This window comes from Mixophyes fleayi, chromosome 7, assembly GCF_038048845.1.
Source record: "Mixophyes fleayi isolate aMixFle1 chromosome 7, aMixFle1.hap1, whole genome shotgun sequence".
Classification (NCBI taxonomy): domain Eukaryota; kingdom Metazoa; phylum Chordata; class Amphibia; order Anura; family Limnodynastidae; genus Mixophyes; species Mixophyes fleayi.
Window position 1 is genome coordinate 142,861,316 of NC_134408.1, and position 16,098 is coordinate 142,877,413.

Below are 16,098 nucleotides of genomic sequence, written 5' to 3' on the forward strand. Positions count from 1 at the left end.
TGGGATGATTTATAGGATGGAATATGAGAACCACAACAGACAATTGACCCAATGAAAATGAGGCACTTTGAGCCTCCTGCCTCAGTGATGTCAGCATTTCTGGTGAATTAACTGGCTGCATGCTACCTCATGTCCCTAAAAATAACAGACCACTCCCACTTGCACGATATGGAACGCCAGGTACCCGATTAAAAGAACACAACAGTTTGCAAACATTCTTATAGTACTAATGTTTATATATAGAAATGACATGTTACAAATATATATATATATAAATCAATATTTTATTTGCACACAACTGCTGAAAAGATGGAAATAAAAGTCCTGATATATTATATTTTGGAACAGCTGAATTATTAACAAATTCTTGGGACAAATTTTTTTTTTTATTGATAAAAAAAAAACAAAACAAAAAAAAACTTTTATTGGCAACATTTGAAAATCCATGATGAAAAATTATGAGAGACGCCGGGGGTCTTCCTGTAGTGGTAAAGAAAACCTGTCAATATAAATAAGTTATGGTTGTTACAGTAGCAAAATGTTTGTCTGGAGAACCCCGGTCTGCAGCGGAGAGCGCACACTAATAAAAAGGATCCGAAAAAGGTCTCGTGGGATTTAACGTTCATCCAACAAACAAAACAAAAACATAAAAAATAAGAATCCTGAAATCATGTTTATTACATAAGCGTATTCTATATGGAGCAGCATCTCTAAGAACAAAAGATTAAATTAGAAAGCAGTTCGAGGATCCTAATTTCATGCATCGAGCTAAGTAATTAGTGGCCGTATGACTGTGATTACAATACGGGAGAGACCCCAACTGCAGCAATGTGGCAAAACAAACCGAAATCTAAATAAATCATCTGTCGTTCCCGCTCCTACATCTGTTGAGTAGAATTCCCGTTCCACGTGTTGTTTTCATCCTCGTCGTCTTGCGTCCTCAACCGGTAGACTTTACCTTCTTTTTTGAACTCCTCAGGGCGTTTGTCAAGGACTCTTTTCCGAACTGCTTCCCTGGAGAACACAGAAAAGTGGAAATTATCGGACAATTCAGGAGACGGTACTGTCCCCCCAAATGTACAATGTACCATATTTTTCCACAAAAAGATAAATTTGAAGAGATTCCTCACCATGTAATCTCCTGTGCTCACAGACGGTGGTGTAATTAGTAGCAGAATCCTACAGGAGTCCACATACTGCATATCACGAAGGACCGAATCCCTATCTACCCTTCACTGACAAGTGCTCTATCAAATATAATTAGATGCAGCTTTCTGTACACAACAGCCTTAAATCGACAATATGTGTCATAATGGATCTCGCGCAGAAGCTGGTTACTAATTATAGAAATATTTCTGGACATAGTACTAGGCCATGTTTAGTTTATTGTTTAGACCAGTGACTGACACCAGGCGAACCTCCAGGCCATCACCATCTCCATCCTGCTTTAATGTCAGATTCCATTGTGATCGTTTGTAACAATTGTTAAGTTACAATAAACTGTCGGCAGATAAGTTATTACACGTAGGTGTCTCTCTATTATTAAATGTATTGTTTTACCTTAATACAGAGATCAGGGGTAATGTGTGACCCATTTGAAGGCTAGAGGGCTGTCCATGTGCCCCTTGAAGTGTATCAGGTTGCCTGTCACTGGTTTAGACAAACAAAATTGCATTTTATGATCTGAAACGTACAGTATGTATAAAACACAAAGTCTATAGAAAGCCATTTCTGTTATTAGTACTTACAGGTCGGTGGGGGGGGGGGGGGGATACATTTTTGAGGGTCTTTGGTAACAAATTGACTACAACGCCAAAACTAAATCAGGACAGAAAGCAGCTTGGTAGCAAATTACTGGAAGAGAAATCAAGGGCAGGAGCCAAATCTACAATGGAGACAAATCTACAATGATTTACTCCAATACATCCAAGATACAGAATTTTCTAAGTGATTTCCATCAGGTTGTATGGATCGGTGCTTTACACATTTATAAATGTTCCCGCTGCTTCCAAATTAGAGGGAAAGACCAGGCGGGCAGCGGAGAACGCAGCATTAAACAGCGTGGCCATAAATGTGAGTTAAGAAGACATCTTTGTATTGGGGTGCCCACGGGTACACCAAGCAGTACCTTCAGGTCCCCAGGTACATGGCGGCACATTTCCTGCACACTTACTTCTTTGGCTCCGAACTGCTGGATGCGGACGCTGAGGAATTTGTACTATCCTGCTGTGGATGAGCCGATCTGTCTGTGTGTTGTGCTGGTGGGGGGCTGCCGAACAGGAAATTGCTGAGAAAACGCCACACTGCAAGGAGGGGATACAATAATGTGCCCAATATCCCCCAGACACCAGCGTCTGATGACGGTACTATGGCCCGAGCCGGCCTTCCAGCCTGTAAACACAAACAGAACACTATACATATCCATATCAGTCATGTATCCCATATCTGTACTCACACAGGACACTCGCAGATACTGCAATTAACCTGTCTCTTAAATTATAATAAAATCATAATATTCTGATGACTTTAATGTGTTGACCAATAAAGGTTGTTTCATAGTGTACACAGTGATAAGCAGCTATTAGAGTAAACCAATATCCACTGTGAATCCAGGACACATCCCTGAGGCACATCCTATTAACAAGAATGCGGCCAATCAAATCACTAGGAAGAAGTGACATCACTGCAGCACTTTGATTGGCCGTGTACTCAACCACTGGACATGTTTCCAAGGCACTGACACTTACTAATGAATATATCTGTGGGGTGAGGGTGACCCTCTCCTCTTTTTGGTTTTAAGCAAATTTTTAGACAAATTTAAAAAGCACCAGGATATTTCACATTGTCTGTAACCTTGTTATTTCCACTTTTATCAGCCATCAGGCAGAAGAAATTATAGCACCCAATTCCCGACGGTGGTACATTCACAGAGCATAATTTTAGCAGTTTACGGTACACTTACCGGCAAGATGACTATTGAGGCGCCGGGTGCAAGTTCCAGAGACAGCAGAGATTTCCCATAATCCTCCTCAGTAAAGTCTCTCCGAGGGAACATAGATGCTAAGGAGAAATTGCCGTAGGTGTTCCCCACTGTCTGCAAGCACATCAGAGAACCCGTATTACTGTCCTGCACCAGCCTTATACTGAGCTTTTATACATTTATTTTTCAAATGTGAATATTTTGCCCTCAACCTGAACACTGTAATAAGAAAAATAAAAGATAATTGAGTTACAGCTCGTTAACCTTTCTATGATAGGGCTTCACGATTGGTAAAGAAGCCGAAAATAATTGTTTTGGTAAAATCACATGGATCGTTATTTATAGATTCCTGGGGGTAAATGTCTCAATCTCAGTATTATGCAAGTCGCCGGAAATCGGCGACATTGCAGTGAAAATTTAAAGTGGCGATGGCTTGTAAAGACTGCCTTCATAAGCCATCGCCGCTTTAAATTTTCACTGCAATGTCGCCGATTTACGACGACTTGCATAATACTGAGAATGAGACATTTACCTCCTGGTCTTACTTTGGAAACCAAGTGAATCTGTAGACAGTCAGCATATTAGCAGAGTAATATATTTATACATTATATAAACTTCTAAATATATGAACTTCTTAGGAAGGACTCATTATCATAACCATTTATTTATATAGTGCCAGTAATTCCACAGCGCTGTACAGAGAATATCATTCACATCAATCTCTGTCCCAGTAGAGCTTACAGTCTAAATTCCTTAATACACACACTAAGATTTATCAACACCCAATTAAACAACCAGTCTGTTTTTGGAGTGTGGGAGCAAACACAGGTAGCGACCCCACATAGATTTTAATTACTTCACTGATGTGTACAAAGTTAGGTATTCAATTGCTGTTCTAACTACTTATAAAAAGAGGATTCAATTGAAGATATACTAAAGAATATACCAACAAAATACACTCGTCACCTGCACACAGTTCACTACCAAACAGTGACCTCAACGATGCACTTTGGGCCTCAATAATGGCAGTTTCATTGTAAATGGACAGGATGCCTTCTTAATAACTGGTAACTAGTAAATGGTTTGTTGAATTCTACATACAGCTGGAAATAACTTCCTAGCTTTTATCCATGATTGGACGGCTGGATTGCGCATTCTCCAGTATTACCTGTGCGGCAAACTGGCGCGCTTCCTCCAGAAGAGATTCTGATGGGAACTGATTAGTGAAGGAAGAGCCATCCGGAAGTCTGAAATGTATCCTGGCGACAGTCCTGAAAAGTGATAAGAGAACAATGTAATATAACGGCAGGTATAATGACACATAGTAACTGGGGACCAGGAGGACTATACTAACCTTCTCTCCCTCTGTGCCGCCTCCTTCCTGGCCTCCATCTCAGCCTGTCGTGCCTGTAATTCTGCTGCCTTCGTCGCCTCTTGCTCCTCTTTAGACTTTGCAAAGCGGGCAGCTCGATCCGCGCGGTCCTGCGACAATAAATGGAATTGGCTTAACTATAAACTCCAGGGTAATCTCAAACTCCCCAAAAAGCGCACAGTGTTGGCAGAGAGCCCTACAAAGGAGGACAACGCTTCACTGGTGACATTTTGCCGTTGTATAAAATAAAACTAGTCGGTGGATCTACGAGTCGTGCAAAATAAGAAACCTTCTGCAATATCTGCAAATAGCCTGCAGGTAGGTTTTGATTTTTCCACAGTAGACAATGCTATAACTCTCCATTTGCTGTGAAACTACAACTCCCAGCAAGCCTGAGTGGGCTCTAGAACTATGTGCCCTGACTGACAGGGAATGCTGGGATATGTAGTCCTACATAATTCAATTCAAACATATGTAAAAATAAAATAACTGAAGAGAACAGTAAAGGATTTTAAAGCAAACACGGTTTTCCTGGTTCCAGAGGCTTTGCCTGGGATTCTTCCATGTCTCAGATTAACCAATTTGAGAATCCAAAATTCTACATATAGATCCACCAAGAGGCTGGAGCAACACAACAAGTATAATACATAATTCCATTGGACTGTACACATTAAGTTTTGGCGCAATGAGTTTACTCTGCATAAAAAGGACTTTTTATGATACTTATTTAATGTAGTCATATTATGGATATTATGTCAGAGTCTGAGTCTACCTGGGCGATCTGCTGCCTAATGCGATCCAAGGCAGCTTTATCCTCCGCCTTCTCCCTGTTCCTCTCGTCCAGCGCCCGCTTGGCCTGTTCGTCCTCCTGCTTTCGTTTATACTCCAGCATGTCTTTACCCACTTTTCTCCTTTCTATCTCCCTCTTGATCTCTTTCTGCAGAAAACCACAAACCAGACAAAGGTGCTGTACAGTAATCCTGTGTGACCAACAATTCGCTTGGTTCAGTGCACACACTGGATCACTGCACCTATAATGGGATCCTTAAAAGTTGGTATATACAGCCATGTACATGAAAGGTCATTTTGATGCAACTTAGTAGCATTAGTAGTACGGTCTGTTTACAGAAGTTGATATAAATCTAAGAAGCTAGAAGTCATGACATGGAGATCATACCTGGCTTTAAGGACATATTACAGAGGTACTAACAGACCAGCAGCTAAAGGCAGGAGTGTAACACACCTGGGCTCAGAGTTATGTCCTGGACATCTCCATTCAAGGGGAGGAGCAAGTAACAGAGGAGCATCATGGGAGTGATTTCTTGGGCACATATAAGATGGAATAAAGCAGATAATTCTCACTTACCTCTTGCTCTTCCTTCTTTTTCTTTTCCGTGTTCTGCTCCAGCAACACGACCAACCTAAAGCAAATAAACCCAGCTCATATAGGAGTAACCGCTGTACAATCAAGCATCAACAGAACAGTATTTTAAGCTGAAGAATTGTGTTATATAGTTTTACCTACAGGAAGGAGCCTGTAATCAACATTACAAAACTAAGGCGTGAAATTAACATTTTTGGCCGTTATACTGGTTTGGAATCACTGTACGCAGGTTTAGAGGGTTTCTACCAAAGCTTTGCACAGCAGTCAGCAACTCCCGATGAGATCTATTATTACAGACTCATGTAGCCGGGTTCAGGCTGCCTATGACAGTAGGATAATAGCGTGCGGGTCAGACAGACACAGCATGAGAACTGATGCTTATTCTCTTTGTGTTACGGACACTCTGTCTCCTTTGTAAATCTTTTATTTCTCAATGGCCGTTACTTCTCGTTGTCTTCAGTTCCATCACTGCCGGATCCCTCTCACCTCTACGCAGACAGTGGATCTTTATTCTCTGCCTACAATCACCGCAGACTATAACCTTCACTGCTTGTGAATTACAATTCTCCTCTGTTCTGAATCCTCCTACAGAGGAAAGGCTCCCGACAAGGAGACATAGACGCCTTCTATTCTGCTGATGGGTTTCTGTTATTATTGGCGGGTGTTCCATACTGAGATTTCCGGGGGTTTGCTATTTGCAGTTAATAACCATTTTTATCTGTGTATTTGGGAATGGTACATAACTTCCATATACACAACGTATTCTTTTACAAAACTGTGCTGTATATTGTCAGACAAACATCACAGCAACAGTAACACTACACATGTATGTTAAAATATGATGCTCTGCACATCTAAACATTTTCTTGCAGCGTTAAGCTTGTTCTTCCCGTAGATGTGCGTCACTCACTGCAACAATTGCTAATGGATCATTTATTTCTAGAATTTACATCACTTTTCTGATGCAACTCCTCCTGTTAGTATGATCAGCAATGGCTTAACTGATTGATGTGATTTAAAACAAAGAAACATTATAACTAAACACTTGAATGGCCTGTGCACAATCACACAATGAAAAGAATGGAGTTTCCAATCACATATGGACATAACTCAGACTCTGCTTTAAAGTAGTTAAGATTGCAGCCAACCTCTGCATTTCTTCTGTCATGTCTCTGGCTGTCTCCCCACTGGCTTCTTCCTGGGGCTCCTCTGATTGGTCAGCGGCTGAATCCTCACTTTGCACTGGGATGGACATAGAATGAGAACATGAATATGTGGAATATTTAGAGGATGATTGTAATTGTAGGGTGTGGGGACCTGTACCTGGTGAAGTCACTGGGGGTGCAGGTTGTGTCTCTACAGGTGATGGACGTTCAGACGGAGACAATGGACATGATTCAGTGGAACAGGTCACTGGAGAATTGGTAGAGAGGTTTGTGTCTTCTGGTAAACTATCATTTCTCCCAGTGTGCATCTAAAGGTAGACGGAAATAATCAGACTCTCCATTCTCTGTAGTATTCTACTCAGTATTATGAACCACTGATTACAATGAAAGTGTTACAAAATATAACGATCTAATGAGATAAAAGTCATGTTGGATATGTACTACAACGTTCTGTCTCCACCTCAATGTCCAGTCATTGCTGTGCCCCTAGATCACACTATACTACAGCGTTGTCTCCACCTCAATGTCCAGTCATTGCTGTGCCCCTAGATCACACTATACTACAGCGTTCTGTCTCCACCTCAATGCCCAGTCATTGCTGTGCCCCTAGATCACACTATACTACAGCGTTCTGTCTCCACCTCAATGTCCAGTCATTGCTGTGTCCCTAGATCACACTATACTACAGCGTTCTGTCTCCACCTCAATGCCCAGTCATTGCTGTGCCCCTAGATCACACTATACTACAGCGTTCTGTCTCCACCTCAATGTCCAGTCATTGCTGTGTCCCTAGATCACACTATACTACAGCGTTCTGTCTCCACCTCAATGCCCAGTCATTGCTGTGCCCCTAGATCACACTATACTACAGCGTTCTGTCTCCACCTCAATGTCCAGTCATTGCTGTGTCCCTAGATCACACTATACTACAGCGTTGTCTCCACCTCAATGTCCAGTCATTGCTGTGCCCCTAGATCACACTATACTACAGCGTTCTGTCTCCACCTCAATGCCCAGTCACTGCTGTGTCCCTAGATCACATTACACTACAGCGTTCTGTCCCCACCTCAATGCCCAGTCACTGCTGTGCCCCTAGATCACATTACACTACAGCGTTCTGTCCCCACCTCAATGCCCAGTCACTGCTGTGCCCCTAGATCACATTACACTACAGCGTTCTGTCCCCACCTTAATGCCCAGTCATTGCAGTGCCTGTATATCACACCATACTACAGCGTTCTGTCTCCACCTCAATGCCCAGTCATTGCAGTGCCCGTATATCACACCATACTACAGCGTTCTGTCTCCACCTCAATGCCCAGTCATTGCAGTGCCCGTATATCACACCATACTACAGCGTTCTGTCTCCACCTCAATGCCCAGTCATTGTAGTGTGGTGTGATATAGGGGCACAGCAATGACTGGGCATTGAGGTGGAGACAGAACGCTGTAGTATGGTGTGATATACGGGCACTGCAATGACTGGGCATTGAGGTGGAGACAGAACGCTGTAGTATGGTGTGATATACGGGCACTGCAATGACTGGGCATTGAGGTGGGGACAGAACGCTGTGGTGTGATCTAGGGGCACAGCAGTGACTGGGCATTGAGGTGGAGACAGAACACTGTAGTGTGGTGTGATATAGGGGCACAGCAGTGTTCTGTCTCCACCTCAATGCCCAGTCACTGCTGTGCCCCTAGATCACACCACAGCGTTCTGTCCCCACCTCAATGCCCAGTAACTGCTGTGCCCCTATATCACACTACAGCGTTCTGTCTCCACCTCAATGTCCAGTCACTGCTGAGTCCTTATATCACACTACACTACGGTGCCACATTTCTTAAATGACTCTTATAGTTTACTACATGACACAGTGATAACCGGGCAGCTTGGTAGAGGTGTAACGTTGACCTTCCATCAAACCTCATTTGTAGGAAATGGCAGCTGGTGACTGTGATCAGTGTTTAATGCTGGGATTAGGATAAATATACCTTATAAAACTGAGGTAACCACTAATTAACTCTAAAGGGCAGAGGGATTTGTCTTGACAAATTACTGAATGCAAGCTATAGCTATGTAGTATGTATTCACCATAAAAGGCCACAAGGAGCTTTGCAGGCTGTGTTGTAAAGAAAGGGTTAAAGGGAAGGCGAGGCAGGGTGACAAATCTCTAAATAAATTTCAGCCACTCTATGAAACAGATTAAGAGGCTTTGTGGCCTTGGCAGGGCGTCCTGGCACTGCTACAGACACGACAGGCATGGACCGTGACTTGCACACTGCACCTGTTTCACTTTGGTTATCTTTGCTATTAATTCCTCTGCGGATATACTGCCAGCAATGACCTCCAGCGGAATGCCGTTCTCCCCGATAAAGAAGCTGGATGGGACACAAACCACGGGATCTGAGGAACCGCTAGTAAAGGAACAAAGACAGGGATCGTGGCACCTAAACATGCCCTAACCCAGGCTGAGCAACCCAGCTATAAGGATTCTTCTGTTATATTTCTCCAACAAAAAGAGTGACCAGTTGCCAAACGTATTTACAGTGGCTCTATGACACAGCCATAATAACTACTAGTAACTCATACACTACATATAAAGCACATCTATGATAAAATAATGTAATGTCTAAAAGGTTTATAATCTCCTATATTGTCTGAACATTAGTGAAAAATTGGATAAAACCAATTATATTAGAGAAAAAAAAAAAAAGAACTGAAGAAATATATGTAAAAGTTTTGCTCACAAGGTCCATGATATAATATCTGCAGTTCAGGCATTTAAAAAGCAGAATGTCATCAAGCAGCTGTTAGACGCTGTGAAGAAAAGAGCTGTTGACACGTGGATTGGATCCCACTGCTGCAAAACGGAGTAAAAGAACATCTCCTGACGAGACGGATGCTTGCAACATCGAGGGTGACACGATTTACAAACACCCAAACATTGTATGAACATCAGCTGTGAGTCTCGTTGAGTGCCATCTTCGGGAGCGGCATTAAGATCACAGAAGGGAAGGTCTGTATATGGAAATATTATTTCAACCAACCCAGCCTGTTTAACATTGGAAGAAATAGACATTTTTGGGACAAATCACGTTACCCACACAACTGAACTAGTGACGGTATCTATATTATCCTAGAATACGGAGATAGTGTGAATCCGTTTTTGATATCGGTAGTGGCATTGGCGAAGCTGCCTACAAAATCAAAAGAAATTCAATTTCAATGTGTGGTTTATGTCATGTTATGTTAATATTTGACATTTGAGCGCTGTAGCAATTGACAATCAGATGTAATTTTTGAAGACTTGGGGAAGTCTCTCTATATGCTGCTCATGTCAAGTAATTTGTGATCTTTATTTGAGCGCTTATCCATATACTTTTTTGTATTAAAATAACAAAGAATGACTACATATTATTAAAAGGACCACCAACGTTTTTTTTTTCCCCCACATACCTTGGCAGAACTTATGACATTTTTTTATGGGGGGGTTCTGCAAGAAGGTTTATTTAAAAAAATTAAAAATAAATAATAATAAAAAAAGCTGCACGTTTGCTACCATCTACTAGAAAAAAGGCCACAATGTGATTGGTTGCTGCTTTCCATAAAAGTCCCCAATTGAAGTAGCATTTGCCATGCAGCTAAATGAAAACCTTTGTTCTCTGTTAAAAGTCATTTCAAACAATGAGAGTCTGCCTACAGTGCCCATCAATGGCCGCATTGTCAGGGAGCATCGTAACCGTCACAGCAATCTCAAATGTTTTTATTTCTGAATGACTCCTGATACATTTATATATGCATTATACTTGTCACCGGTATTAGCAGCTTCTTATATAATGCACTTTGTATTCTTGGTTTAGTGGCCATTTAACGGAGGTTACTGCTGGATGAAAGCTAAGTCTTAATTTGGGATACTCTGGATGGGACCAATCGACTACAAGGAGCGCACTCCATCTATATGTGTGTTCTACAGTCCAGGTTAATACCGCTATAGTAACATAGAATTATTTCATGACCCTGTGGCTAATATAATCCATCCCTATGAATGATATTTAATATTCCATCAGAGCAACCATACAGGACCCAATAAAGAGAAGACTACTAATGCCGAGAGATGCAATTATCTGAGATACAATCATCTCTATGTGTGCGCTAACTGGAGTGGTCGACGGTCGCAACCTAAGAGGACGTTCAGAAATGTGATTGTCCAAGTTTCATTATTCTGATTGCCCAGTACTTGAAAATAATTGTACTGCAAAATGTGTTGCCGAGGGGTTTTTTTTTTTCGTTCCTTCAAAATCTCAGGTATAACATATCTAGGTTGTTCCGTGCATGTACAAAGCGTTCACTAATAACATGCTGTGGAATTACATTATTCACAAGGAATAATCATTTTAAAATAAACATGTGTGAGAAGCCATACATAGCCATGATTTTGCTAATATTTATAGAAAAGAAAGGCTTAAAAAAAACACTTGAGTAGAACACAAGATTTTCAATAGTAAATAGGCTCTAACAGATAATAGTAAATAGGCTCTAGCTCTGTTATACCGATTACCACCGAGATGACAGACACATTTAACAATGATCATTGCTGGTCTTAAGCTCTTAATAAAAGACTGATCTTTACTTAAAACATAAGAAATATCAGAAAAGGATACAGATCTGGGAAAATTGAAGGCAAGTTTCACTGTAAAGAAAAAAAAAGTCATGACATACTAGTTCATAGATATGCGCTTACATGAGAAAAACAATTGTCACAATCCCCACAACAGTCAATAATTGGCTTCATTAGCTACAATGAGACACGTGGAACCTATTTCAGTGTTACGTATTAAAGTTATGAGAAACGTATATAACCTGGGTGCTGGGAATCTATTGGAAGGATTGAAACAATTAAGTTAACGCTAAGACTCTGCAATTAATACCAGGGATAACTTGCATTATCCGCAACTAAAAACAAACAAAATCCTAGAATTCTGTGCAGCGCTAGAATGCATTGAGCATTGTGGGTTTAAAGTGACTGGTTGTCAGATTGAATCTATATTAAAAAGATTCTGGTGCTGTAAACAATTCTAGAATTTTGCAAGTACTAGAGTTCCCTTATCTAATGCGTATCATTGGGGAACACAGACACCACGGGCCACCCCAAAACAGTGCCACGAGAAGGGCAGCACAACATGCTTTAAATAAGATAGAATAAGTCCAAAGCAATTCATGAGGGGTGTTAAAGGATTGCCATTGAGAAGACCCAGCATTTTGAGGTGGATTACGCTAATGCATTTAAATAAAAAACAAGGGGGCTGTGCGAACTGACCTGCGGACCTCAGAACTGGTTTGCACTGAGAGATGAAGAAGCCGGTACAATTAGACTGATAAAGTACTGAGGAACGGGAAACTGCTTCAGTTATTGAGGTTACATCCTCCAGTACACACCTGGATGGGGGTAAAGTCACCAACCTCTGATAGGAAGATGGGTTTCAGTGCAATGGTAAAAAAACAAAAACAGCCATTCCTGGGACCAGGGGTAGTAATATATAGGAACAGAGTAAACTTGCTGCTTGCAGTTGATTGTCCCTGATCAGCATGGGCCACGTACAAGGAATAGCCAAAGGTGATTATCCCGAGCACAGAACATTCTAAACTCTGTCATCGTCATGCACCCCATCCCTCTCCTCCAGTGGGAGGCAGTGTTACAGTTGAGAGGTCACAATACCCACATAGTGCCTGTGTCTCACTGATAACACAACTAAATGACAAATATTTGGCTGACATAAACAAACACATAGAAAATGTATTTTGTTTTTCTTTCAGACTATACATCTTTTGTATTAAACTGCAATGTAGAAGTGACGGTCGTGTTAACACACCTCTGACTGTCAATCCTAATAGCTACAAAGCCTCCAGAAGCCGTCTGCACCACTCCGTCATTCATCCAGCTCTCCTCCATGTGCTTGGATGGCTCATCGTCTCCTGCAACAAGTGGACATTGTGAGTCTGCGCTCAAGTTACCAACAGAACTTCAGGCAGAGTTTTATATTACACTGTAGCTATATCCTACTGAAAAACTAGTTGTTTTTAAAAGTACACTTTTCTTGTTAAGGGATAAAATAATGCTGCAAATTCACTAGGTACACATGTAACCTATAGCAATTATACCTTAAATGTTCAATATTAAATGCCCACATCTAGATTATATGATACACACAAATGGCGAAATTCTACTTTGATTTGGTTTATGATTAAAAGCAAAACACAAAGCACTGTGTGTTTCTAATATTACTGTGTTTTGTGTTTGTTTACTGTAATAGTTAAACAAAAACAGACAACTTTAAGCACTGGAGGAATTCTAAATACATTTTTAGGCAGATGAAACACGATTGGACATCGTAAGACTGGGCGGGTAGACCCAAGTACTCCAGGGTTCTTAAGGCACAACAGGTTCAAACAGCAATGCTGAAATCTACAAACCAGGAAGTTTTCCTGCAAGAACATGGGAATGTTTTCTGATTTTAGACCTTTGCATTAACATGTGGATAAATACTGACAAACAAGTAAAACTGGTACTAGTATGCCGTACGAACAGATTATAACAACAGCCATTACATGTCAACAAGGGACATCAACAGCTTGTCTCAAGGGCACAGCTCTGTGCCAGTCTGCAGTGATTGGATAGAGCTGATTTCTTGCAGACTGCATACAGCAGAACATGCACATTAGTCAAGGAATAATGAACTGGATACACATGACAATTACACATATGCAGCTGGGTGGGGCCCTATAACCAAAACACAGACAAATAGGTCTGCATAAGGGACAAAACAATTATATGTTTGCAAAACTTTCTCCCTCCGTTGTTATGGAAGATGGAAGGCATGCATGGCATTTATACCAAGCTCCCAAAATGAACCATGAGTCATCCCTCAGACACTGCCCTGGCTCTGCATTGTGTACAAGGGTAGCAGCACCATCCAGCTCTTCAATATTCTCTGTCCATCTACTGAACTCTACCAAATCCAATTTACTGTTCTCTTTATACTCACACCAAAATATTTTTTGCTAAATATCTCCTGCTAGGAAAAAAGAGCATGTTAACAAAAACTGCAACAGTTTAGGTACAACTTTTTTATTTTAACAACTGAACATGCAAGACCATCTCCTTTCCTTTGTGATTGCGAGGGTTAATGTTCATGACACTCTGCACTCTCTAGCTCCATCCCCATGAAGACCGTCCCTGCGCTGTCTACCTTCATCCCCATGAAGTCCATCCCTGCGCTGTCTACCTTCATCCCTATGAAGTCCGTCCCTGCGCTCTCTCCACTGCTCATGGCGCCCGTCCCTCCGCTCTCCAGCCCCTTCCCCATGGCGCCCGTCCCTCCGCTCTCCAGCCCCTTCCCCATGGCGCCCGTCCCTCCGCTCTCCAGCCCCTTCCCCATGGCGCCCGTCCCTCCGCTCTCCAGCCCCTTCCCCATGGCGCCCGTCCCTCCGCTCTCCAGCCTCTTCCCCATGGCGTCCGTCCCTCCGCTCTCCAGCCTCTTCCCCATGGCGCCAGTCCCTCCGCTCTCCAGCCCCTTCCCCATGGCGCCCGTCCCACCGCTCTCCACCCCCTTCCCCATGGCGCCCGTCCCTCCGCTCTCCACCCCCTTCCCCATGGCGCACGTCCCTCCGCTCTCCAGCCCCTTCCCCATGGCGCACGTCCCTCCGCTCTCCAGCCCCTTCCCCATGGCGCCCGTCCCTCCGCTCTCCAGCCCCTTCCCCATGGCGCCCGTCCCTCCGCTCTCCAGCCCCTTCCCCATGGCGCCCGTCCGTCCGCTCTTTAACCCCTTCCCCATGGCGCCCGTCACTCCGCTCTCCAGCCCCTTCCCCATGGCGCCCGTCCCTCCGCTCTCCAGCCCCTTCCCCATGGCGCCCGTCCCTCCGCTCTCCAGCCCCTTCCCCATGGCGCCCGTCCCTCCGCTCTCCAGACCCTTCCCCATGGCGCCCGTCCCTCCGCTCTCCAGCCCCTTCCCCATGGGGCCCATCCCTCCACTCCCCACGACGCCCGTGCCACCGGTCTCTCCCCTTCCCATGACGCCTGTCGCTCCACTGTCTCCCTTTCCCATGACATCTGTTCCTAGAAACACACAGTCTCTCTTAGCTAAGAATCCCTAGAGACACACACAAACATACATACATGTATGTATATACACAGAGACACAGACACACACACACAGACAGACACACACACACACACACACACACACACACACACACTGTGGCCCTGACAGGCTCTATCCCTTGTCCACAATCCGGGGTTCTCTGTCTCCTCACCCGCCACGAACACGACAAACACGGAGCTCCGCTGCTTGGCCGCGGCAATGGCCTCCGGGATGGACCCCTGGAACCACAACATGTCCCGGCCTGAGGTGTCCCTGACAGGCTCCTGTCACTGCGAGCTGGACTCACGGCGATGACGAAGCGCACAGCGAACCGTGACGCGAGGTAACGTCATCACGCAGTACGTCCAGGAACTGAGATTCCCCGCCCACTGAGACTGAGTGCATGGATACACGCCCCCCGGAGGCTGAGCGCATGGAGACACGCCCCCCGGAGGCTGAGTGCATGGAGACACGCCCCCCCCCGGAGGCTGAGTGCATGGGGACACGCCCCGGGAGGCTGACCATGTGGTGACACGCCTCCTTATAGGCGCGGTTACCATTAACACGCCCCTGAGCGTTGTCACGGTAACAGACGCAGAGATGTAGCGACGGGAATCAGCGACATTGTCGCGTTTAACCCTTTAGTGACTGAATATATTTTTAGATTATCTGCATTATATGTACAATACAGGGAACATGTGTTACTTTAACAAATATTTTAAATTAACTGGTGATTTTCAATCATTCAGTTTGTGAATTGTACAGTTACAGGGACCTCCATCTCTTTTTAACATTTATTTCAAAACTGCAGCCTCAGGGGCCTATTTATGAACTTCCAGAGAGGTATAAATCCACCCAAAACTGCATTATCAGGTAACTCACTGACATATCTGCTGCTGCCCCAGCCTCATCTCACATAAGTCATACCTGCTAACTCTCCCTGAATGTCAGGGAGACTCCCTGATATAGGGGTGATCTCCCGCACTCCCTGAAGAGTCTGGCATTCTCCCTGATGCTGAGCCAGTACAAGACATGGTTGGCTTCACCATCTGTGGCA

The 16,098-nt window shown here is 43.6% G+C and overlaps 1 protein-coding gene across 1 annotated transcript; it reads right to left on the reverse strand.

Moving 5' to 3' along the window:
• Positions 1–364: 364 nt before the first annotated feature.
• Positions 365–15,391, reverse strand: UBXN4 (UBX domain protein 4). Its single transcript, XM_075180951.1, has 13 exons — positions 15,214–15,391; positions 12,774–12,876; positions 11,565–11,593; positions 9,188–9,306; positions 7,060–7,210; positions 6,885–6,978; positions 5,719–5,773; positions 5,125–5,289; positions 4,335–4,462; positions 4,149–4,251; positions 2,963–3,094; positions 2,174–2,391; positions 365–1,014 (listed from the first exon to the last, which is right to left on the reverse strand). The coding sequence occupies exons 1-13, from the start codon at positions 15,293–15,295 to the stop codon at positions 879–881; spliced, it is 1,515 nt and encodes a 504-aa protein (XP_075037052.1). The 5' UTR covers positions 15,296–15,391; the 3' UTR covers positions 365–878.
• Positions 15,392–16,098: the final 707 nt, after the last annotated feature.

Coding starts and splice junctions, on each gene's coding strand:
- UBXN4 (XM_075180951.1), bottom strand. CDS start 15,295: ATGTTGTGGTTCCAGGGGTCCATCCCGGAGGCCATTGCCGCGGCCAAG. Junction 11,594..12,773: donor ATTAGGATTGACAGTCAGAG/GTGTGTTAACAC, acceptor TTTTCTTTACAG/TGAAACTTGCCTTCAATTTT. Junction 3,095..4,148: donor CGCGCCAGTTTGCCGCACAG/GTAATACTGGAG, acceptor ATGTGCTTGCAG/ACAGTGGGGAACACCTACGG.